At 47.6% G+C, this 24,000-nt stretch overlaps 1 protein-coding gene across 6 annotated transcripts in view; it reads left to right on the top strand.

Moving 5' to 3' along the window:
• The window catches only part of LOC123770855 (agrin), a 419,139-nt gene that overhangs the window by 330,661 nt on the left and 64,478 nt on the right, over positions 1-24,000 (top strand). For all 6 annotated transcript variants that reach the window (XM_069305808.1, XM_069305809.1, XM_069305810.1 and 3 more), the window contains exon 5: positions 23,432-23,567. In XM_069305808.1, the coding sequence (XP_069161909.1) occupies positions 23,432-23,567 (136 nt within the window). The remainder of the gene's footprint in view (positions 1-23,431; positions 23,568-24,000) is intronic.

Here is a 24,000-nt window from a genome sequence, read left to right as displayed (position 1 = left end):
GGTTTATTGAACACTCAACCACAGAAGGTGATTCGGTGCTTTTAAAATGCTAAGCTAACCTACATACGTAAATACATAGATACACAGATTTACGTATGACCTACATAAAGTGTTAGATGTGTCTTTTTACATAGTGTCATTAATGTGCATTTACAAAGGTGAAATGTAATTCTGATCAGCTTCCATATATACTTTATACACATACACAAGGGGGTGGTGGAAAGGGGCTGGAATGACAGGACGGGAGGTGTATAATGAGACTAGGGGGTAGGGAAGGGAATGAGGATATATAGGTAAGTAAAGTTGTGTCAGAGAAAGATCTGGGAGTGAGTGAAGTTGGACTTAGGTGGCGTGAGAGGGAGTAGAGATATGTGGGCATAACCATCTATGCCCCTGGCTGGTAGGGACAACATACTCGTAATTTTGAGACCTCAGTTCGAATCTCTGGTGACTGACGGAAATCAGACGGCTGTGTAGGCTCCAGGAATAAGTGAGTGGTACCTTCTTGGGCAGATAGAAAACGTTTACGAGTTGGGGGGGTACCAAGATAAATATGGGGATGGGTATGCGGGTACTTTAATTTTTTTTTTTTTTGAGATATATACAAGAGTTGTTACATTCTTGTAGAGCCACTAGTACGCGTAGCGTTTCGGGCAGGTCCCTGGAATACGATCCCCTGCCGCGAAGAATCGTTTTTTCATCCAAGCACACATTTTACTGTTGCGTTAAACAGAGGCTACAGTTAAGGAATTGCGCCCAGTAAATCCTCCCCGGCCAGGATACGAACCCATGACATAGCGCTCGCGGAACGCCAGGCGAGTGTCTTACCACTACACCACGGAGACTGTAAATGTGCATTTAACGTGTAGTGGATGGGTGCCACTGTACATGGTATGGGAGTTGCAGTAGTTTGATCTGTGAGAAATGGGTAGCTTGCAGGGGGGGGGGCCGGGGTATGGAGGTTATCCCCAGAAATGGGTATAGCTTGCTGAGGGCAGAGGATAGCGTATATATATACTTCATAAATGAGTACCTTCCGGGAAAAGGGATGGAGGATGCCCCCAATAAATGGGCCGTCTTGATTATCAAGGTCACTTGCGGTTTGCAAAGCTCCTGAATGGCGAAGATTAGCCAGTTGGCTCGTTTGACGAATCGGCCTAACAAGTTACTTTCGTCCAAACTGCTTCATATTCCAGGTCCTCGTAGCGAACCATGTATTAACTTGTTATCTCTATTTCCCTTTCATCATTTTCTCTCTCTCTCTCTCTCTCTCTCTCTCTCTCTCCCTCTCTCTCTCTCTCTCTCTCTCTCTCTCTCTCTCTCTCTCTCTCTCTCTCTCTCTCTCTCTCTCTCTCTCTCTCTCTCAGTAATCTTCATTATTTTTTAATCTGGTTCTAGGTTGTTTGTAATTAAGTTGTCCCCCCCCCTGCTTCCCAGGCCAATATTGGGGTCATCTCTCCCTTGGTGGCTGATGGATTACCTGCCCTCTGACCTCTCCTCCTCTCATAGCTCTCTCCTCTCTCCCCTCCCACAGCTCTGACCTCTCCTCTCTCCCCTCCCACATCTCTGTCCTCTCCCCTCCCACATCTCTGTCCTCTCCCCCTCTCACAGCTGTGTCCTCTCCCCCTCTCACAGCTCTGTCCTCTCCCCCTCTCACAGCTCTGTCCTCTCCCCCTCTCACAGCTCTGTCCTCTCCCCCTCTCACAGCTCTGTCCTCTCCCCCTCTCACAGCTCTGTCCTTTCCCCCTCTCACAGCTCTGTCCTCTCCCCCTCTCACAGCTCTGTCCTCTCCCCCTCTCATAGCTCTGTCCTCTCCCCCTCTCACAGCTCTGTCCTCTTCCCCTCTCACAGCTCTGTCCTCTCTCCCCTCTCCCCTACGCCCTTTTACTGTTTTCCTCTCTTCTCTATACTCATTTTTTATCTCTACTCGTTTCTGAATTGCATCCAATCTCTCTCTCTCTCTCTCTCTCTCTCTCTCTCTCTCTCTCTCTCTCTCTCTCTCTCTCTCTCTCTCTCTCTCTCTCTCTCTCTCTCTCTCTTGCATCCAATCACAATCTCTTATCTTTCCCCTTCACGTATTCTCTCTCTCCCTCCCTCCCTCTCCCATTCTTCTCCCCCTCTCTCCTTTCCCTTCCCATCCCTACTTTCCTCTCCCAGCCCCAACCTTCCCTTTCCCACACACCCATCAAGAGGGATCAAAGCCCCAACACCTCTTCTAATAGAGAGGAGACTTTGATAGAAGTGCCGGTGGAGGAGAGGTGTGACCACGTGGAAAGTCGTAGGGGAGAAATGGGTGGAAGAGAGATGAGAGGTTGAAGGGAGGATTGGGAGAGGAGGGAGGGATAGGGGAGAATGCTGAGTGGCGGAGAGAGGAGGGGTTAGATGGAAGGGAAGATGGAAAATGAAGACTCAACGGTAAGAAGAAATGGATTAGAGCATAAGACTCTTGACCAAGAGAAGACTTGGAAGGAGGAGAGAAGACATACAAGGAGGAGAGGAGAGAAGGAGGAGAGAGAAGACATACAAGGAGGAGAGGAGAGAAGGAGGAGAGAAGACATACAAGGAGGAGAGGAGAGAAGGAGGAGAGAGAAGACATACAAGAGGGGAATCTTTAAGAAAACAGAGAGATCGACTTTGAAAGAGGTAGAGCCTTCGAGAGGGAGATGTAGGGAGGGAGAGGGAGAGAGAGAGAGAGAGAGAGAGAGAGAGAGAGAGAGAGAGAGAGAGAGAGAGAGAGAGAGAGAGGGAGGGAGGGAGGGAGGGCGGAAGAGGGTAAACTAGTAGGGTAAGGCTTACCATGAGCTAAGGGAAAGGAAAGCTCTCATCCAGCTTACAGAAGTCAGAAGACGTCTATTCCTTTATCCATCTACGGATAAAAAAAAGAGACAATGACAAAGAAACAAGAGAAAGAAATGTGGATTAGGAGAGAGTGAAAAAGTAGAGTAAGGATAAAGTAGAAATGACTAAAGATAGCAAGGTGTGTGTGTGTGTGTGTGTGATTTTGCGAACAAAGATCCTTTAGTACAGTGGTCTATGTTCCCGGATCACAGTCGAAGATCCCCTATTCACCTAACAGTAAAAATAGGGACCCACGAATAAGGCAACTGTTGTGGGTTGCATCCTGGGGAAATGTCCGTAGTAAGCTTAGGAAAAAGAGGGCCTTGATTAGCCTAAGTACAGACTTCCTGACTCAGACAAGGGGGGATTAGGAATTATATAGGATCCTTAAGCCCCTACCCTTTCTGTAGTACAAACTTAAGTTCGATATTTGGATCCGTCACCCAGCACGCCATTTCAGTGTGAAAGTTCCACTAGGAATTAGTGGTATGGAGATTGCTGTGACACTAGCTGAGACTACTAGCTGACACTTGCTGTCACTAGGTGTCACTAGCTGTCACTAGGTGTCACTAGGTGTCACTAGGTGTCACTAGCTGACACTAGCTGAGCTTGCATGCTCCTCCTCCTCCTCCATGCCAGCATAAGCTGTTGGTGAGCAAAATGTAGAATTCTTGCTTCACAGATTTTGTAGTTTGTGGTCCACATTAGGCCTACGGCTCTTGCATGTTTATGTAATTCCTTGTAATAATTGCTCTCGGGACCGCTTATGTAATCTGGCCTTCAGATTCCCTGAAATTACAACTGGCCTTGTGAAATGAACGTAAAGGCCTTTTGTGAACGCCATATACTGCTCCGCTGAAGGAGGACTTGATCCTGCATGGGGCTTGAGGCGTGGGTCTGAGGACCACCTATGAACCTTAATGTCCAGTTTTGGGGGCATTTGGGTTTCAATCATTTCTACGAGTAGTTTTTACTCGACTAACAATGGCATATGATGTATATGTAGTTGTAATGGTGCAAGATTCGTAACAAACTGGAATTTGATATATGTAAGTTCTAAGATATGTGGGAACGGTCACGGTTGTGCATTGTCACCTGTGATGCTTGTGATGCTACTGTGGTTAGCATCTTGTACCAGAAATATGTGAAGAGCATATATTAAGAAAACCATTGTCACAGCTATTTCATGATGTAATAGGTATGTAGACACATGTAATAGGCATGTTTCAACTCCTTTTCCCATGTCGTAGCTCAGTCGATTAAGGCAGCGTCTGGCATTCTCTCGGACGCAGGTTCGAATCCTCGTCACGGCCCTTGTGGATTTGTTCATGAAATAGGCACTTACCGGTCGGCCGAGCGGACAGAACGCTGGACTTGTGATCCTGTGGTCCCGGGTTCGATCCCGGGCGCCGGCGAGAAACAATGGGCAGAGTTTCTTTCACCCTATGCCCCCTGTTACCTAGCAGTAAAATAGGTACCTGGCTGTTAGTCAGCTGTCACGGGCTGGTTCCTGGGGGTCGAGGCCTGGACGAGGACCGGGCAGCGGGGACACTAAAAAAGCCCCGAAATCATCTCGAGATAACCTACCTACGACCCACAAGATGGGTTGTCGTCTTGGAATAGGCCCAAGATCTAAGATGGTCGTGTTATTCTCACGTAACACAGCTCACACACGAGGTGAAAAGTAGCGACCTACACACTTGTCACAGGTCACAACAGCGGCCCGTGACGCGAGGGACCATCACTTCCTGTGATGTTCCACAGGGACAATACGTGACCACGTGGGATCAGCGCTTGTATTGATCCCATTACCTCCGTGCTACTATTACGTAAATGTGTCTTGTATTAGCCCCTTATAATGACCATTTCCGAGTCACTGGTGATTTTGGGAACAGTTATTTCTGTGATGGTTTCAGACTTCTCATAGATGTCACCTGTGGCTTAGGTGACATCTTAGGTGACATCTTAGTTGTTAGGTCTTAGGTGTTAGAAACAGTGACGGGAAACTACTTGTAATACCAGTCTTATGTTTTATTTTTTTAATAAGTCTGCTAAACCCATTTTTGACATATACCGGAAATGTACCTACGTAGGTGGGAGGAGAAAGGGAGAGAAACATAAGGGAAGGGAAGGGAACTATCAGGAATAAAGCGCCAAGTCATCACGACTATATAGCACTGGGAAGGGGTCAGGTTAAGGATTTGGAATGGGACGGGGAGGGGGGGGGGGGGAAAGAATGGTGCCTGACCACTTGCATGGACGGTCGGGGGATTGAGCGCCGACCTGCATGAAGCGAGACCGTCGCTCTACCGTCCAGCCCAAGTGGTTGGGAAGACACACACAACTTGAGAGAGTTGAGGTGGGGACGTTTGTGGTAACTTTGTGTCATCTCTACAGTGGTGTAGAGGTACACCAATGTACCTACACCGCGGTACACGGTACACTACATCAATGTACCGTGCACCTTCGGGGGCTACCTTACTGCATCACACATAAGAATGTCAACACCTTGTGAGGAAGAAGGTAACTCTTCCCGTCTTACCCGAAGGAAAGACGAAGGTAAGGATCAAGGCCCCGAAGATTGAGGGAGGCAGGGACATGATGTCGGAAGTAGACAGATGAGCAGAAAGTCAGAATGATGGAAGAGGGAAGCAGACAGATGAGGGACAGGGAAAGGAAACAAGGAAGCAGACAGGCATATAAGCAATGAATCAAGATGACGAGGAGGACAAACCAAATTGGAATTCATCCAACTAAACGACCACTGAGTGAATGACGGGGTCCCAGGAACTATAACTCAACCTGCATGGAACATATGCGTGTACGAGTACACGCTCACTCTCCCCCACAACCCCCCGCACATCATCTATGCCAGTGTGTCCTCGGGTCCCTAATTTACCTCACAATTGCAAATACATTTTTCCTGTGTTGACTGTGACGATGGCTTTGATGGCGGCCTCCGCTAGACGGCGGTGGGTAATGGGGCCGTGACAATGGGGGCTGATGGGGCAGAGAGGGTGGGGGAAAGAGGGGGGAAAAGGGAGGTCGAAAAAGGGTAAAAAGGGAGATTTAAATGGAAAAGGGAAGAGATAGGTGGTTCGTGAAAAGGGAGTGGAGGGGAGGAAAAGAGAGATTAGAGGAACAAAAAGAAAATATAGGAGAAAGAAGGTGAGAGTAAGTGGGAGAGGAAGGATAAGAGTAAGGGTGGATAGGGATAGAGAGAGAGAGAGAGGGGTAGAGAGAGTCAACACGGCCCCTAGGAGCCAGAGGCCAGGCTGCCGTCAGGTCAAGTCAGCCTCACATGTATTTGAGCGGCGCTCGTTGTCGTATAATACTCAGTAATTGGCCATTAGCCCGTGCACCAGAGCTCGGCTTGGGCCGCCCTGTCCAGACTCCTCACCTGGGAGATACTGCCTCCGACTGTCTACCTGTCCGCCTGACTGCTTGCCTGACTGCCTGTCTATCTGTCTGCCTGTCTATTTGTCTGCCTGCCTGCCTGCCTGTCTATCTATCTGCCTGCCCGCCCGCCTGCCTGCCTGCCTGCCCGCCTGCCTGCCTGCCCGCCCGCCTGACTGACTGCTTGCTTGACAGCCTGCCTGCCTGCCTGCTTGCTTGACAGCCTGCTTGCTTGCCTGCCTGCTTGCCTGCCTGCCTGCCTGCCCGCCCGCCCGCCTGCCTGCCTGCCTGCCTGCCTGTCTAACTGCCTGCCTGCCTGCCTGCCCGCCCGCCTGCCTGCCTGCCTGCTCGGCCGCCCGCCTGCCTGCCTGCCTGCCTGCCTGTCTAACTGCCTGCCTGCCTGCCTGCCTGTCTAACTGCCCGCCCGCCCGCCTGCCTGCCTGCCTGTCTAACTGCCTGCCTGCCTGCCTGCCCGCCCGCCTGCCTGCCTGCCTGCCTGCCTGCTCGGCCGCCCGCCCGCCCGCCTGCCTGCCTGCCTGTCTAACTGCCTGCCTGCCTGCCTGCCTGCCTGCCTGCTCGGCCGTCCGCCTGCCTCCATAACTGCTTTCATCATTGCTTGTTTACCAGCATGACTGCTTGCCTGTAAAGACAGTAGAAGCAGCAGCCTAATCCAAGAGAGGATTAGTAACAGGGCGAGGAAGAGGAAGAGAAGAAGAAATGGGAGATTAAGACGAAAAACCATAAAAAGAAGAAAAAGAACATTAATAATAATAATAATAATATTATTAATAATAATTATTATTATTTAATAATAATTACTTGGTATTATTATAAACTAGGACGAAAAAAAGAGAATTTGAATAAGAACTCAACCACTTGGGGTGGACGGTAGAGTGACAGTCTGGCTTCATGCAGGTCGACGTTCAATCCCCCGACCGTCCAAGTGGTTGAGCACCGTTCCTTCCCCCTCGTCCCATCCCACATCCTTATCCTGACCCCTCGTCCCATCCCACATCCTTATCCTGACCCCTCGTCCCATCCCACATCCTTATCCGGACCCCTCGTCCCATCCCACATCCTTATCCTGACCCCTCGTCCCATCCCACATCCTTATCCTGACCCCTCGTCCCATCCCACATCCTTATCCTGACCCCTCGTCCCATCCCACATCCTTATCCTGACCCCTCGTCCCATCCCACATCCTTATCCGGACCCCTCGTCCCATCCCACATCCTTATCCTGACCCCTTCCCGGTGCTTGATAGTCGAAATGAGTTGGCGCTTTCTCAAAATTAATTACCTGACCTTGAAGAAGAACAATAACTTGATGAAGAACAAGTTGAAGATATATTTGTAGTAGAGTAACAGTCTATAAGACTCATAACTATGCTGTATAACCCCATGGTTATGTAGCCCTAATTCTGAGGGTCTCTAGCGATGTTTCTCAGGGCCCTAGACATGTTTCTTAGGGCCCTAGACATGTTTCTCAGGGCTCTAGAGATAACTCTCAGGGCCCTAAAGATGTTTCTCAGGGCCCTAGACATGTTTCTCAGGGCTCTAGAGATAACTCTCAGGGCCCTAAAGATGTTTCTCAGGGCCCTAGACATGTTTCTCAGGGCTCTAGAGATAACTCTCAGGGCCCTAAAGATGTTTCTCAGGGCCCTAGACATGTTTCTCAGGGCTCTAGAGATAACTCTCAGGGCCCTAAAGATGTTTCTCAGGGCCCTAGACATGTTTCTCAGGGCTCTAGAGATAACTCTCAGGGCCCTAAAGATGTTTCTCAGGGCCCTAGACATGTTTCTCAGGGCTCTAGAGATAACTCTCAGGGACCTAAAGATGTTTCTCAGGGCCCTAGACATGTTTCTCAGGGCTCTAGAGATAACTCTCAGGGCCCTAAAGATGTTTTTCAGGGCCCTAGACATGTTTCTTAGAGCTCTAGAAATATTTCTCAGGTCCCTAAGATGACTCTCAGGGTCCTTGAGATGACTCACCCTGAAGCAGGTGAAGCAGGGGAGGTAATGGAGCGGAGAAGGGTGCTAAGGAAGAGACGAGAAGAAGAGATGGGGAAGCTGGGGAAGGAATAGGGAGGCTGCTAGAGGAATCAGTGATAATAAGTCAGGTACAGGGCCCCCAAGAGGATGGTGACACCATCTCCGCTGATCGCCGTGAGGCTTCAGAGTATGGTATACCAACATGTAGTCAGAGACAAACGCCCGGAGGTACGACGCACGACTGACGTACGACGCACGACTGAGAGACGCGCGCGAACATTGCAGGGAGGAACACGCGCGCCTCCTGGACAGTGGGAGGTGCAACTTCCGGGTTGATATTGTAGATCAGCGCGCGAGGCCGCGGTGGACTCACGGGACCAAGTGTAGAACGAACATGCGTACACACACACACACACACACACACACACACACACACACACACACACACACACACACACACACACACGCACACACACGCACACACACACACACACACACACACACACACACACACACACACACACACACACACACACACACACACACACACACACACACACACACACACACACACACACCCCACCCCACCCCACCCCCTACCTGCCCCCTTCATTGCACAACTGGTCTTGTTTTGGGTGGGGAAAGGAGGCGTAATAGGTAATGGAGAGGGCTAGGTGGGTAATGGAGAGGGCTAGGTGGGTAATGGGGAGGATGAAACGTTGTACTTGGCGAGAGGTTGATGTTAGGATAGTGGGGAGGGATTTAATTAAGGGAGTTTAGGATATAATGGGTAAGGTTTTGCTTGGATGGGGGAAGAAAATTGTATAAGAAAAGGACAGAAATTTCGCCCCAAAATTATCCTCCCAGTCAGCACTTAGCTAGTGTGTTATTGTGCTTTCTGATAAACAGGAACAGGCAACGAGGCCCCCACACCCTGATTCCGCACCGGCCCGTCCACCACCACATCCTCACCAACGACAGACACCACAGAAGCACCAGGCACTGTAACAGCATCATCCTCAGAGGACACCGAACCCTCAGGTTTCCCCACGTCAGCGACACCACCACGGAGTGACGACTCGGGAGACCTCCTCGTGCATTTCAGGTCAGGTGGCAGGTCCTCCAAACTAAAACCCTCCAGCTGTGGACGAGACGGACGGACATCCACTAACGACACAGCAGCCACAGCCGCCCCATCAGAGATACGGGTAACCCCTCACTTGCACAACCGCCTCAGGGCCATGCACCACATCAGCCGCGGAGACCACCGGAGGCATCAGAGCAACCACCACATCAGGCTGCACAGCGTGAACATCCACACACACATCAGGAACCATACAGCCCCTGGACCGGAGCAGCGACTTCCCCCGGCGGCCCAACGCACACAACAACAGAGACCCAGGAGCACCAGACAGCACACCGCCATTACACACGGCCGACGACACAGGCACCGGTACCACTGGAAAAACCATCGCCACGTCCCTCGCAGCTGGAGGACGAGGAACAGTCACACACGCAGCCTCCACGACACATGCAGCGCCATCAGGGGGAGTCTGCAGAAAATGTGGACAAAGCACAACAACCCCAGTAGGGTCCTCTGCAGCAGAAGGACCCCTTAGTCACACCAGTAGAGAACCCACGTCCGCATCACCACACACAGAAGCCTCCAGAGGGGGAAAATCCTCCTCTCGGAAGAGATTCACTCTCGCCACTACACCAGCCCGTCAAACAGCAGCCAGGTGGCCCGACAAGCCGCACCTAAAACAAGTGTGAGGGTGACCAGCATAAAAACACCGGCTGGAGAACCCTATTAGTACCATAGAGGACGGAATATCAGCCTTAAATTGCATAGTAAGTGTCCGCGTCCCATTCACCACGCCCTTCAGCCAGGCAGTGGAAATCACATTCAGTCGGAAGTGTAATACACGCCCGTATTTCCCACCAAAAAAAAAACGACGCAAACAGGTCATCTGGAAATTCAAAAGGCGCACCATGCACTCACATAAGTCATCGGAACACTGCGATCCGAAACTGCCACAGTCCCAGTATCCCCAGGTAACGTACAGGTGCGCCCGTCATAACTCCAGACAAAATCCGTGAAAACTGCCGTGGAATGAAATTTGGACACCACCCACGTCGGCCACTGCAACACGCATGACATTTAACAAGGCCACGTCCACTGCCGGATAATCCATCAGGCCGGAGAACTCCAGCCCTGCCGAGAACGTCCTCCTCACAGCGGTCAAGAGCAACCCCATCATGCAGGCCCACACCACAGTCGCTGGGGGCCGCAGTGTCGCCACCAACAACCGTTCACATCACTTGGTGGGTAGAGACTGCTGGAGCAAGGCCGAGGCCGAGACTGCTGGACAAGGCCGAGGAGGAGGCGGCAAACCGGGAGTCCCCCTAATATTTGGCGTCCAAATATTCCAAGCATTCCTCATCTTACCGAGGACCTCTGAAGGATAGTCCTCACCGTATGCAATATTATGTCTGTTAAGCAGAGCTGAGGGGAAATTACATGAATGACCAGTAAACAAATGAAGGGGTTGGGTGTTAATCGATTGGTGGATGGCAGCATTCAAAGCTAACTGAACATAGGGTAGGTGGTCATCCCATGAATTTGCATCATGTTCAGCAAGGATTGCAAGAATATCCTTGACTGAACGATTAGTACGTTCCGTCATACCGTTTGCTTGTGGGTGGTAGGCTGTTGTAAAAGCCGAAGTTGTCTCTAAAATTCTACAAACTTCCCTAAAAATATTTCCATTGAATCCCTTACCCTCGGGCTGGCGAGCGGCGAATCCTGGGGAGCACCTTAGTCACTCACAGGGTAGAGTTCCTCAAACCGGGCCTTGCCCCCGCGGCAAGTAAGATAAGCTGGCCATTCCCTGGATCTTCAATCGGTCTGTCCGCAGGCACTATGAGTACCAGGCTCCCTGCTTCCGACTTGCCTACCACAAAGGTATAACAGCTTAAGGTCGCCAATCTGACAAGAGGCCAGATAAATTTTTCTATGTGCAGTGGTACGCCTGTTCCAGTCTGCTGATTACTTATTTGTGTCCAGTGCTCAGCTTAACCCCAGGTAAACATGTAGAGAATGGAGAAGGAGCGAAACAAAACACCATAATAAAATCACGAACCGCTCGGGGCAAAATTTGAAAATAAGTACAAAGCTTAACTCAAAACTGAAAATATCTCATGTTTCTGTGTGGCAACACTCCTCAATAAAAGTCCTTGATAATGCGGTGACATCCAACTGTATTACTCGCCAGAATTCACTAGGTTATTACTTCTTTTTTTTATGTTTTCTCCCACAGGAGTTCAACATAACTCCACTTACGTAATAATTATTTGAACTTTAACAAGCCACAATTATTCTAGATCCTCTAAATTAAAGAAATAACACATAAATTTCACACTTGATCCGAAATTGTCATAATCTGTGCCCATCTTATCACAACAAATCTCCCACCGTACACTTAAATAATTGATATACACTTCCTATCAACAAGGGGAAAAGGGAAGGAAATCTACCGGGACGATACTAGTGGAAGCACGGAAGCTGTAGTCTTTGCAGCCTGTAGCAGTGGGTTGATGATCCCTCTGGTACTCCGCGTAGATAAGACACGTCTCCTTTTCAAGTTTCTACTCGGGTCTCCTCCTATCACAGGTCGGCGGCTCCTAACACCCGAGTTCCATCGTTGATTACACAAGGAGGCAGCGAATGTCGCCCAAACCTCCATTAGTAATAATAATAATAATAATAATAATAATAATAATAATTTTTATTTAGGCAAAGGTACATACATAAAGAGATTTTACAAAGTTTGTTGGCTTTATAGATAAAAGCTAGTACATACAATGCCTAAAGCCACTATTACGCAAAGCGTTTCGGGCAGGAGACACACTGTCTCACACACTGGTTACTTAGCCCCTCCTCTCTTCTGCTGAAGAGACGGGGAGGGGGGCTAAGATCTTTTCTTAGAGATCCATACCTTGGAGTGGCCCGCGGGTTGACTCTCAATCCTCCAGCGCCGCCTATAGAGACTAACTGGAACACGTCGCTGCTCCACGATGCTGGACCTCTGGTGATCTATCAGTCCAGCTCCTCTATTCTTTCTCGGAAGTCGACCAGACTTCCTCAGAAGTCCTCGTACCCTCTCGAGTGCTGCTTGGGATTACGTCCATCTTATGGCTTAAGTCTAACTAAAACAAGTGACAGTCGTGCGACACACCCTGTCACTCTCTCACTCCCAAACTATTTACAAAGTGGGAAAAGAGCGTGTTAGCCGGGCTCCACAACCAAGTGGATTGTATTGGTATAGTGTGTTGTCGCATTTTCCGGTAGTGTTACTGTATTGTCTGGTAGTGTTGTTGTATTTCCCGGCAGTGTTACTGTATTGTCTGGTAGTGTCACTATATTATCCGGTAATGGTATGCGTCCGTCTTGTCACACCGTTGCTTGAGAGACGGATGAGTGACCTCGCCAGGCGGAGTGGCGGTAGAGGTAGGCAAGACCCCGGCTGCCTTGAGTGGGTTCATGACACCGGTCAAGACAGTCGAGTCAAAACTTGCAAGATTCGGAACTGCCAGAACCACTCGACATGCAACACGATCGTCTAATGCAATACATTGCAAAGTAATGCAATACAATGCAGTGCAGTGCAGTGCAAAGTCATACAACAGCCCAGCCTTCTGTTGTGTATATATATATATATATATATATATATATATATATATATATATATATATATATATATATATATTTGGTAGCAGTCTTTCCTGTAGACATATATTATTAAATATGACCGAAAAAGTAAGATTAATAATTCTAACACGAATTTTCTCAATCTTTCGTACATTACGCTTCACTGTTGGAGGTAAATCAAAAATCACTTCTCCAAAATTCATTTTTATTTCTAGTCTGACGCGACACGGGCGAGTTTCGTAAAACTTATTACATTTTCAAAGACTTCACAAATACACAACTGAATAGAACTTGCGTATCTCTGATTTTATATCTACATTTGAGTGAGGTGGGAGGGGTGATGTGGCATTAACACAAGACAGAACAATAGGGGATATTAATAGGGTATTAAAAGTATCAACACAAGACAGAACAGAAACAATGGGTATTGAATAGAAGTGTTTGTAGAAAGCCTATTGGTCCATATTTCTTGATGCTTCTATATTGGAGCGGAGTCTTGAGGTGGGTAGAATATAGTTGTGCAATAATTGGCTGTTGATTGCTGGTGTTGACTTCTTGATGTGTAGTGCCTCGCAAACGTCAAGCCGCCTGCTATCGCTGTATCTATCGATGATTTCTGTGTTGTTTACTAGGATTTCTCTGGCGATGGTTTGGTTATGGGAAGAGATTATATGTTCCTTAATGGAGCCCTGTTGCTTATGCATCGTTAAACGCCTAGAAAGAGATGTTGTTGTCTTGCCTATGTGACGATAATCTCCTTCAAGAGATTGAGCCTGCTCTTCCCTCCAAAATTACGTCTTCACAATTATATAAAAAGACTATGGAAGAAATGTCCAACAACGACAAAAACACCAGCACCAGCAAGGCTTGCCAGGGTGAGCAGAAACGTATGCAACCAGCCACCTGTTCGAACTCCAACCACCAAACTACCCGTTGATCGCTACGGCTCCGCTGATTGGTCGCCGGTCTGGCTGCACCTGTACTCGCCCCCAATACTACCTGATGTCTGGGGTCGCCCCAACATCAGTCCTCAGAATGTTCCGTGCTTTCGTAGCCAGCACTCCTCCCAGCTAGACTCTAGAGTGTACTGAGAGAGGTGGTGGCTTTAAGCCAATATTCCAGCACCTCCCACTTAACTTTTGTGTTGCACTTCTTGTTATTTTGCCTTAACGTAACTTTTCATTTTGTCATTTAAGTATTCTTATTATTTTGATTCATTGATTTTATTATAAGAATTTGTTTGTGCATTATTTTCATGTTTGATTTATTTAACGTAATTAAAATTTCATTGTTAAAGTTTACTTGTGTTTTGTGTGTCTTCTCCTTACCTTACCACAGACGAAGTTCCAGTTTTTTCTATTTTTTTTTTATAACTATGTGACGAGGCCATACCCCTAGCCTTAAACAGCCGAACACCAACGCGTTACCGTCACAAGTTATATGGGGGCCTGTCCTAGGAGCCTCACTCAGGTACTGGTGCCAAGTGGTAATTTATGGTAAGCGTATTTAACTTTGTTAACGTAGCTTTACTATTTTTCATTCAATTTCATTTTTTATAAGGTGCGGTGTATTGTGCATTACGAGAGTAACATATAGTGAAGGTGAGACAACTTTGGATTACGTGGTGACTGTAGGCCTCAGTCATACTCTTAATTGGTCATCTCTCCCTCCATGTTATTACTCGTATTTACCATCTATGTCCCTTGAATATTTCTCATTCTGACAGATCATCATATTGGTACCCTGGTACTGTGGTCTGCCCCGGGTCAAGAGTACCCAATCTTCTGCAATCTGACTGTAGGAGGACAAAGAGGGCCATAGTTCCTCTAGCTCGAACTTTAGTTGCTGAATTGGGACCTCAGCAGCAGTTCTCGTCACCAGTTGACACCTCGCACCCCTACACGTCAGTCAGAGATGATGATACATACAACGGTAGGGAATTAGCTTATTTTTTCAGAGCACAAAAGTTCGCTAATTCTGTAAGTATCATATTAAATTCAGTGGGAAAAACTTGCTTTATGTCCTATAGAGACTTGGCAAGGTATGCCTACATCCTTGGACTACCAATTTTACTTTTGAAGCATTTAACTGTTTCATTTGTTAGTAGGATTTTCTTGCCCTTATTCTCTTACATGAGTACCGGGTACAAGATTTCCTGCGCCCTTGATTTAATGTAATCATTTAATATCTTTCACTTAACGTTAATTGTTAAAGATCACACAGGATAGGTACCAGTTGCCACGTTGTCCTGTTTCTGACATTTCATTATTGAACATTCGTGTACCTTTATTTGCTAATTTCACCATGTTTCGTCTCCAAACTTTCCGTGCAAATCCAGCAGGTGAAATAGGGACTTTAAGTCGTGCCAAGAGGACTGAACTACAAACTCTTGCACATGAGTATCAACTAGAAGTTCCCTACCAAGCCAACAAAAATGACCTACACAACCTGTTGCTGGATTACTATTTAGAGCAAGGTAAGATAGACTCTGAAACTCATGAAACTTACTATATTGCAGATAAAACTGATTTGGCAACGCTGAAACTCAAACTAGAGCTGGCCAAGATTGAACGTGAGCAGCAAAGGGAAGCCCTCGAACAACAAGAACGAGCTGCTGCCATACGAAGAGAGGAACAAGAACGAGAAATCACCCTCAGAGAACGTGAAGCTGCCTTGAGGAGAGAAGAACATGAACGTGGACTCGCCCTCCAGGAACGTGAGGTTGCACTACTCCAGGAGCGGGAACGAGTACAGCTTGAAACCAAACGACGCGAGTTGGAGATGCAACGCGAACATGACAAGCAACAAGCGACTCTGGCTCTAGAGTGTCGTCAACGGGAATACACGTTGGAAACTTCACACCTCGCTCAACGACAGCAAGCTACTGCCAATCTTCCCGTCAGTTTTAATATATCACATGCAAGTAAGTTAATGCCATCCTTTGTAGAAGCAGAAGTTGATGTGTTCTTTACCACCTTTGAAACCCTTGCTAATCAACTCAGTTGGCCTGTCGACCAATGGGCCACACTTCTCAGAGTCCATCTTACAGGTAGAGCTGCAGTCACACTCAGTACTTTGGCGTCTGAGAATGACTACTACACTCTGAAACAAGCAGTGTTAGACGCCTACCTACTTTCCACCGAAAGTTATAGAAGGAAATTCCGTGACCACCTGAAGGCAAGTACCACTACCTTCCTCGAGTTTGCTAACACGAAACGGAGGTATTTCATGAAATGGCTGGAAGCAGCACATGTCTCTACTTTTACAGAACTCGTCAACCTGATGCTTGTTGAAGAATTCTTGAGACGTGTGCCGCCTCCTGTCCGCCTCTACTTAGCAGATAAAGAAGAAACCGACTACCTGAAGTGTGCTAAGTCGGCTGACACTTACAGCCTCATCCACCGGCTGACACCTGAACCATCCTCCAGTAAGAAGTCGTGGTACAGTTACGAGAAGGTGAGCCCCGATCAAGCTGGTTCACAACTGTACTGCAAATATTGTAGACTCTATGGACATACCATAGACAAGTGTGGTAAGTCTCAATACAAGGGAACCACTGACCAACAACGACCCAAACCAACTCCTCCTAAGTCCGGTAAGCCTGTGATGAATGTTGGTGTTGATGTTAATGATCTTTCTCTTTTCAGTAACCACCTGTATACTGGAACTGTCTCTGCCAACGGTTCAAATCCGGAGGGACGTTTCAAATTGAAGATCTTGAGGGACACAGCGGCTCTACAATCGATCATCTTGAAGTCGGCTGTGCCCAACATAGTCTACACCGGGGAAACAGTCTTCATCACTGACCTCACTGCTACCACTCCATACCCTCTCGCCAGAGTCCACCTGGATTGTCCCTACGTGAACGGGGAAGTCCAAGTCGCCGTCAGGGAAAAGCCTTTTCCCATGCCTGGAGTGCAACTTCTCCTAGGCAACGACTTGGCAGAAGACCTGCAACCGACCAACCTGATCGTCATGGACAAACCCCAGGTGTGTAACTCTGTGCCAAGTAATCCTATTCTCGAGTATGTTCCAGCAGAGGTTCAAGAGAGTGATAAAGTTTCTCCTCCGGTTCTCGTGACCACCCGTGCACAAGCCGCACGTCCACAGCCAGCTGACTCTACTGCTACCGCTGTCCCTCAAGACCCTCAGAAACTACCCCCGCATCTGACCAAGTTGGAGTTCCGTAAGTTGCAGAGGGAAGATCTTACTTTAACACCATTGTTTTTCCAGGCTGAGACTCAACCCGACAGTATTCCTGGGTTCTTCCTAGAGAACGACTTGCTCTACCGCAGATATAGACCCAGTAAACTGAAGGAGGAGGACGATTGGGCCAACACCGAACAACTTGTGATTCCCACCAGCCTGCGGCCCACTATTCTACACCTGGCCCATGGAGCATTCTCCCACTACGGCTTCAACAAGACTTACCATGGGATTCGTCAAGACTACTACTGGCCAGGTATGGTAAACAACGTCAAACAGTACGTAAAACAGTGTCATACATGTCAGATGGCAGGCAAACCGAACGTCTCCATTCCCAGAGCACCACTGATTCCCATACAGGTGCCTGCGGAACCTTTCCACAGACTCATAATAGACTGTGTTGGTCCTTTACCTCGGACCAGTTCAGGTAACGCCTACATCCTAACCATCCTGTGTCCTACCACCAGATTTCCCATAGCAGTTCCAGTGAAGAACATCACGGCTGCTACGGTTATCAAACATCTACAGAAGATCTTCACTCAATACGGATTTCCCAGGGAGATTCAAAGTGACTGTGGCACCAACTTCACCAGTGATCTCTTCAAAAGGACACTGGAGGAGTTCAACATCAAACAGGTATTGTCCAGCCCCTATCATCCTGCTTCACAGGGTTCTCTTGAACGTAGTCATCAGACCATCAAAGCACTCTTGAAAAAGTTTTGTAGTGAAACCTCAAAGGATTGGGATAAGCAGATTGACCTAATAATGTGTATTTTCAGAAGTCTCCCCAATGAGTCCCTAGGAGTATCTCCTTATGAGATGCTCTACGGCCGTAAGTGCCGTACTCCCCTTAAGGCTTTCAAAGACTCTCTCAGAGATGCCACCTTCAGTGAGCATCAGAATGTGCCCCAGTTTCTTCAAAACCTTCAACACATTCTAGAGAGAGTCCACCGCTTTGCCCATGATAATCTATTGAAAGCCCAGGTGAGAATGAAGACTCATTACGACCAGACCAGCAAAGTAAGAAAATTCAAGCCGGGAGACTTCGTCCTTGCTTATTTCCCTATCCCAGGTTCACCTTTACAAAACAGATTTTCAGGACCCTACTGCGTCAAAGAGTGCAGGAATAATAATAATTATGTGATAGAGACTCCTGATAGGCGGCGGAAGACCCAGCTGTGCCACGTCAACCTCCTGAAGCAATATAATGGTACTCCTCCCACTGTCTTGACTAATTATTCCACATTCACAGAACCCTACATCCACAGTGAGACCTTCCCAGCTTCTCCTCCCGAAAGCACTGACAAGGAGTCAGCGCTTTCTAATTCCGAAATCCTTAATGATCTTCCCAAATACTTTCAGGATAATCATAGTGCACCTCTCGTCAAGATCTTCAGAGAACATCAAGAGTTGTTCAGAGATGATCCCCAAGAGTGTAATGTTACCCAGCACGACATCCAACTGCTCCCCGACACCCGGCCGATTCGTCAACCCTTCTACCGAATCAGCCCGAGCAAGAAGGAAGTCATGCGTGCTGAGGTGCAATACCTCTTGGATCATGGACTGGCTACACCTTGTGAGTCCCCCTGGGCCTCACCCTGTATCTTGGTGCCCAAACCCCAAGGTAAGGTGCGGTTGTGCACCGACTATCGTAAACTGAACTCTGTCACTGTCAAGGATGCTTACCCCTTGCCAAGGATAGATGACATCCTTGATGCCATTGGTAGTGCCCAGTACTTGTCCCAAGTGGACTTGCTTAAGGGGTACTATCAAGTGTGTCTAACGGAGCGCGCTAAAGAGATATCTGCCTTCATCACTCCTTTTGGACTTTTCAGATATGAACGCCTTCCTTTCGGACTATGTAATGCCCCGGCCACCTTTCAAAGAGCTGTCAACCGTGTCATCCAGGGCTTGGATAACACATACGCCTACCTGGACGATATCGTCGTAGCCTCCAACTCCTGGAGTGAACATCTGCTCCAGCTGCGACGTCTGTTCTCCAAGCTCCTGACAGCCGGCCTCACCATCAACCTGGGCAAGTCCACTTTCGCGAAAGGTAAAGTGCGTTATCTGGGTCATGTTATTGGGAGTGGCAGCATAGCTCCGTTAGACTCACACACTCAAGCCATCCTACAGTATCCACAGCCTACCACCAGGAAGCAGCTCCTGCGCTTCCTTGGTCTTGCCTCTTACTACCGTAGGTTTGTGAGGAATTTCAGTACAGTCGCCACACCTCTAATTCTATTAACCAGTCCCAAGCAACGGTATAATTGGACCATGCAGCAAACCGTTGCTTTCGAACAACTCAAATTCCTCCTCTGTTCTAACCCCATTCTCGCCTCTCCAGATATCACCAAGCCTTTCGTCCTTCATGTCGACGCCAGTGGTACCGGCGTTGGTGGTGTCTTGATGCAACTACGAGGCGAGGAGGTTCTACCTGTCAGCTACTACAGCTACAAACTGAAACCACACCAGAGGAACTACAGCACTATTGAAAAGGAGCTACTATCCATCGTCCTGAACCTCCAACACTTCGCTCCGTACCTACAAGGCGCCAGGTCTACCACCATCTTCTCAGACCACAACCCTCTCCGCTTCCTACATCAAGCCCAATTCACCAACCAGCGTCTTCTACGATGGGCTCTGTATTTACAAGACTTCAACCTGGAGATCCGCTATATCAAGGGTTCTGACAACACCATAGCCGATGCCCTCTCCAGAGTTTATGAAGTAGAAGCGACTCCATCCATTACTCCACCACATAACGACGTACTTCTTCCAGAACCGCAGGCTTCGGGGGAGAGTTGTGACGATAATCTCCTTCAAGAGATTGAGCCTGCTCTTCCCTCCAAAATTACGTCTTCACAATTATATAAAAAGACTATGGAAGAAATGTCCAACAACGACAAAAACACCAGCACCAGCAAGGCTTGCCAGGGTGAGCAGAAACGTATGCAACCAGCCACCTGTTCGAACTCCAACCACCAAACTACCCGTTGATCGCTACGGCTCCGCTGATTGGTCGCCGGTCTGGCTGCACCTGTACTCGCCCCCAATACTACCTGATGTCTGGGGTCGCCCCAACATCAGTCCTCAGAATGTTCCGTGCTTTCGTAGCCAGCACTCCTCCCAGCTAGACTCTAGAGTGTACTGAGAGAGGTGGTGGCTTTAAGCCAATATTCCAGCACCTCCCACTTAACTTTTGTGTTGCACTTCTTGTTATTTTGCCTTAACGTAACTTTTCATTTTGTCATTTAAGTATTCTTATTATTTTGATTCATTGATTTTATTATAAGAATTTGTTTGTGCATTATTTTCATGTTTGATTTATTTAACGTAATTAAAATTTCATTGTTAAAGTTTACTTGTGTTTTGTGTGTCTTCTCCTTACCTTACCACAGACGAAGTTCCAGTTTTTTCTATTTTTTTTTTATAACTATGTGACGAGGCCATACCCCTAGCCTTAAACAGCCGAACACCAACGCGTTACCGTCACACCTATATACTGGGTTTTTTGGAGCTTACAGTCCCCAAGTGGGCATTTGAAGGCATAGACGACGTTAGTCTCTTTTAAAGCGTTCTGTTTTGTGTCTGGAGAGTTTCTCATGAGTAGGCTGGCCGTTTTTCTGGTTTTATAGTAAATCGTCAGTTGTATCCTCTGATTTTTGTCTGTAGGGATAACGTTTCTATTAACAATATCTTTCAGGACCCTTTCCTCCGTTTTATGAGCTGTGGAAAAGAAGTTCCTGTAAAATAGTCTAATAGGGGGTATAGGTGTTGTGTTAGTTGTCTCTTCGGAGGTTGCATATATATATACATATATATATATATATATATATATATGTATATATATATATATATATATATATATATATATATATATATGTATATATATATATATATATATATATATATATATATATATATATATATATATATATATATATATATATCGACGTACAACAAAGTTAGAAAGTAGAAATTTGAACTATTGAGTTGTACAAACCGGAAAATTATATTTTTACTTGTGTTGCTTTTACAAACTAACCTCACCTAACCTTCCTAGACCTAACACACAATATCTAAGGCCTAACATAGTACATATATGTGCTATACTAGGCCTACGAATATTTAAGTTTGTTTTTTAGCTTCATTTATTTTAAAAGAATTCATTACTGGTCAGTATACTACTATCTAAGAGGTAATTATGTACGAATTCGTGACTATTGACGACAGTCACAATAGGTACTATCTTAACAGCAGGATGGGTTGCATATAGTGCTATGCAATGTTATAAAAAGAAATGCAATTCGTGTTTAGTTTCTATTGCTTGTCTCTGCCTAGCCTCCAGAGGAGGTTGTGATGAGTCTTCTGTTGGTGGGAAGACCGTGGGTATTGAACTTTGTCTGGTAGGGGTGACTGGCTGACTGAGGTGACTGGGTGACTGGCTGACTGAGGTGACTGGCAGGCTAAGGGTATAAGAAAGGGACCGTATGTTGTCTGCTTCCACCACGTCACTGTCTAATGGCATGGACACTCAGTTACCACCCATTAGAGCTTGTGGAACCAGACATTAGGAGTACGTTGACCAGACCACACACTAGAAGATGAAGGGACGACGACGTTTCGGTCCGTCCTGGACCATTCTCAAGTCGATTGTGGTCCAGGAGAATGGTCCAGGACGGGACCGAAACGTCGTCGTCCCTTCACTTTCTAGTGTGTGGTCTGGTCAACATACTTCAGCCACGTTACTGTGACTCATCGCCTGCAGACATTAGGACTTATACCCACCGTGCCCAAGTCCAAAGTGTATAGCAAAGATAACTGTGTAATACATTCCAGGAAGTATACTTACATGTTGTGAATAAGTGAAGTTTGATATACTACACTGTTAACTCAAGTCCAGGTTTTGAGGTCTTAATAATATCTCTTTTTAAATCCTGTATCAATAGTGTTTGCAAATTACAACCAAGTTCCCGATATATTTTGAACCTGTAAGTTTAATGGCTACAATACTTATATGCTTTCATAAGGTATGTTGTTGTTGTTTAAGATTCGCAACCTAGAACAAAAAAGTTCCAAGTAGCACGGGCTATGGTGAGCCCGTAGATCATAAGGTATTGTTGGGAAAAGCCTTCGCCTACTGTAAGGGAGGGTTGGCCCTCTGGCTTATTGTCTGAAATTTAACCTTTCTCTTGGAACCTTCAGGAATATTACTTGAGTCTTATTCACCTCTGAGGAGTCTTGCTAGTGTCCTTAGCGAGCATTATATTTACTTTTCCTTGCTTTATTAAGTAAAGGCGAGTAGAGAGAGGCTCATGCATTACTGGGGTGACTGGTTGGCTGGGGGGTGACTGGTTGGCTGGGGGGTGACTGGTTGGCTGGGGGTGACTGGTTGGCTCGGGGGTGACTGGTTGGCTGGAGGTGACTGGTTGGCTGGAGGTGACTGGTTGGCTGGGGGTGACTGGTTGGCTGGGGGGTGACTGGTTGGCTGGGGGTGACTGGTTGGCTGGGGGTGACTGGTTGGCTGGGGGGTGACTGGTTGGCTGGGGGGTGACTGGTTGGCTGGGGTGACTGGTTGGCTGGGGGGTGACTGGTTGGCTGGGGGTGACTGGTTGGCTGGGGGGTGACTGGCTGGCTGGGGTGACTGGTTGGCTGGGGGGTGACTGGCTGGCTGGGGTGACTGGTTGGCTGGGGGTGACTGGCTGGCTGGGGGGTGACTGGCTGGCTGGCGGTGACTGGCTGGCTGGGGGTGACTGGCTGGCTGGGGGGTGACTGGCTGATTTTATATTTATCTGTTAGTTTGAGCACACATTTACGAGCTATTAGTAGTAGATAAAGATACTAGTAACCCCCCCCCAACCTCTCACCGCCTCCACCCCCCTCTCACCCCTCCCACCCCCTATCACCCCTCCCACCCCCCTTCCACCTTCCAGATGCCCTCTTTCATCTCCAGATAATTTCCCCATTCCATCCAAGTGAAGTCTCCCTTTGAACCTCACCTAGTCCCTCCCCCCTCCCACATCCACCTCTCCCATCTCTGTGTCAGCCGCCACTGTTTCCCATCAATGGGTAACAAGGGATGGGAACTACCCCCCATCCCACTGAGACAGTTCAACCCCTGAGTGACCAACAGCCACTGCGAGTGGCTATGCGCTTTCTGGTACAATCTCACTAGGTGGCGTGTTTGGAGGGAGGGTGTTACGGGATCACCATAGCCCGTGCTACTTGGAACTTGTTCCGAGTAGCTGAATCTATAACAGTCTTAACGTGTCCACACGACCTTGCAGACCCGTGCGAGGAGGTGTCGTGCACGGAACGACAGACGTGCCAGCTGGACCGCGAACGACGACCCAGCTGTCGCTGTAACGACGTCTGCGCCAAGGACTACGACCCCATCTGCGCGTCGGACGGCAAGACCTATTCGTAAGTAGCCGGAGCTGCTTGTATTGTGTGTTAGAATGTGTATTAGAATGTGTTAGTGTGAGTTAGAGACGGTGTTAGTGTGTTAGAATGTGTTACGTTGTGTTAGCGGCGGTATTAGTGTGTGTTAGACTGTGTTAATGTGTTAGAATGGGTTATAGTGTATTAGAGTTTGTTAGGATGTGGTAGAGTGTGTTAAAATGTGTTATCGTGTGTTAGAATACGTTAGTGTGTGTTAGTGGTGGTCAGAGTACGGTAACAAAGAAGCGTTAGGTGTTCCAACATAATGTTGTGTTGTGGGGTGAGGTATGTTGTGAATGTTTAGTATACTAAGGAACCAGTAGGTATACTAAGAAATATTCAGGTATACTAAGGAATGTTTAGGTATTCTAAGGAATGTTTATATATACTAAGAAATGTTTAGGTATACAAAGGA

Source organism: Procambarus clarkii, chromosome 56, assembly GCF_040958095.1.
Source record: "Procambarus clarkii isolate CNS0578487 chromosome 56, FALCON_Pclarkii_2.0, whole genome shotgun sequence".
Taxonomy (NCBI): domain Eukaryota; kingdom Metazoa; phylum Arthropoda; class Malacostraca; order Decapoda; family Cambaridae; genus Procambarus; species Procambarus clarkii.
The sequence above is the reverse complement of the archived record's forward strand: the minus strand, read 5'-3'. Positions and strand labels throughout refer to the sequence as shown.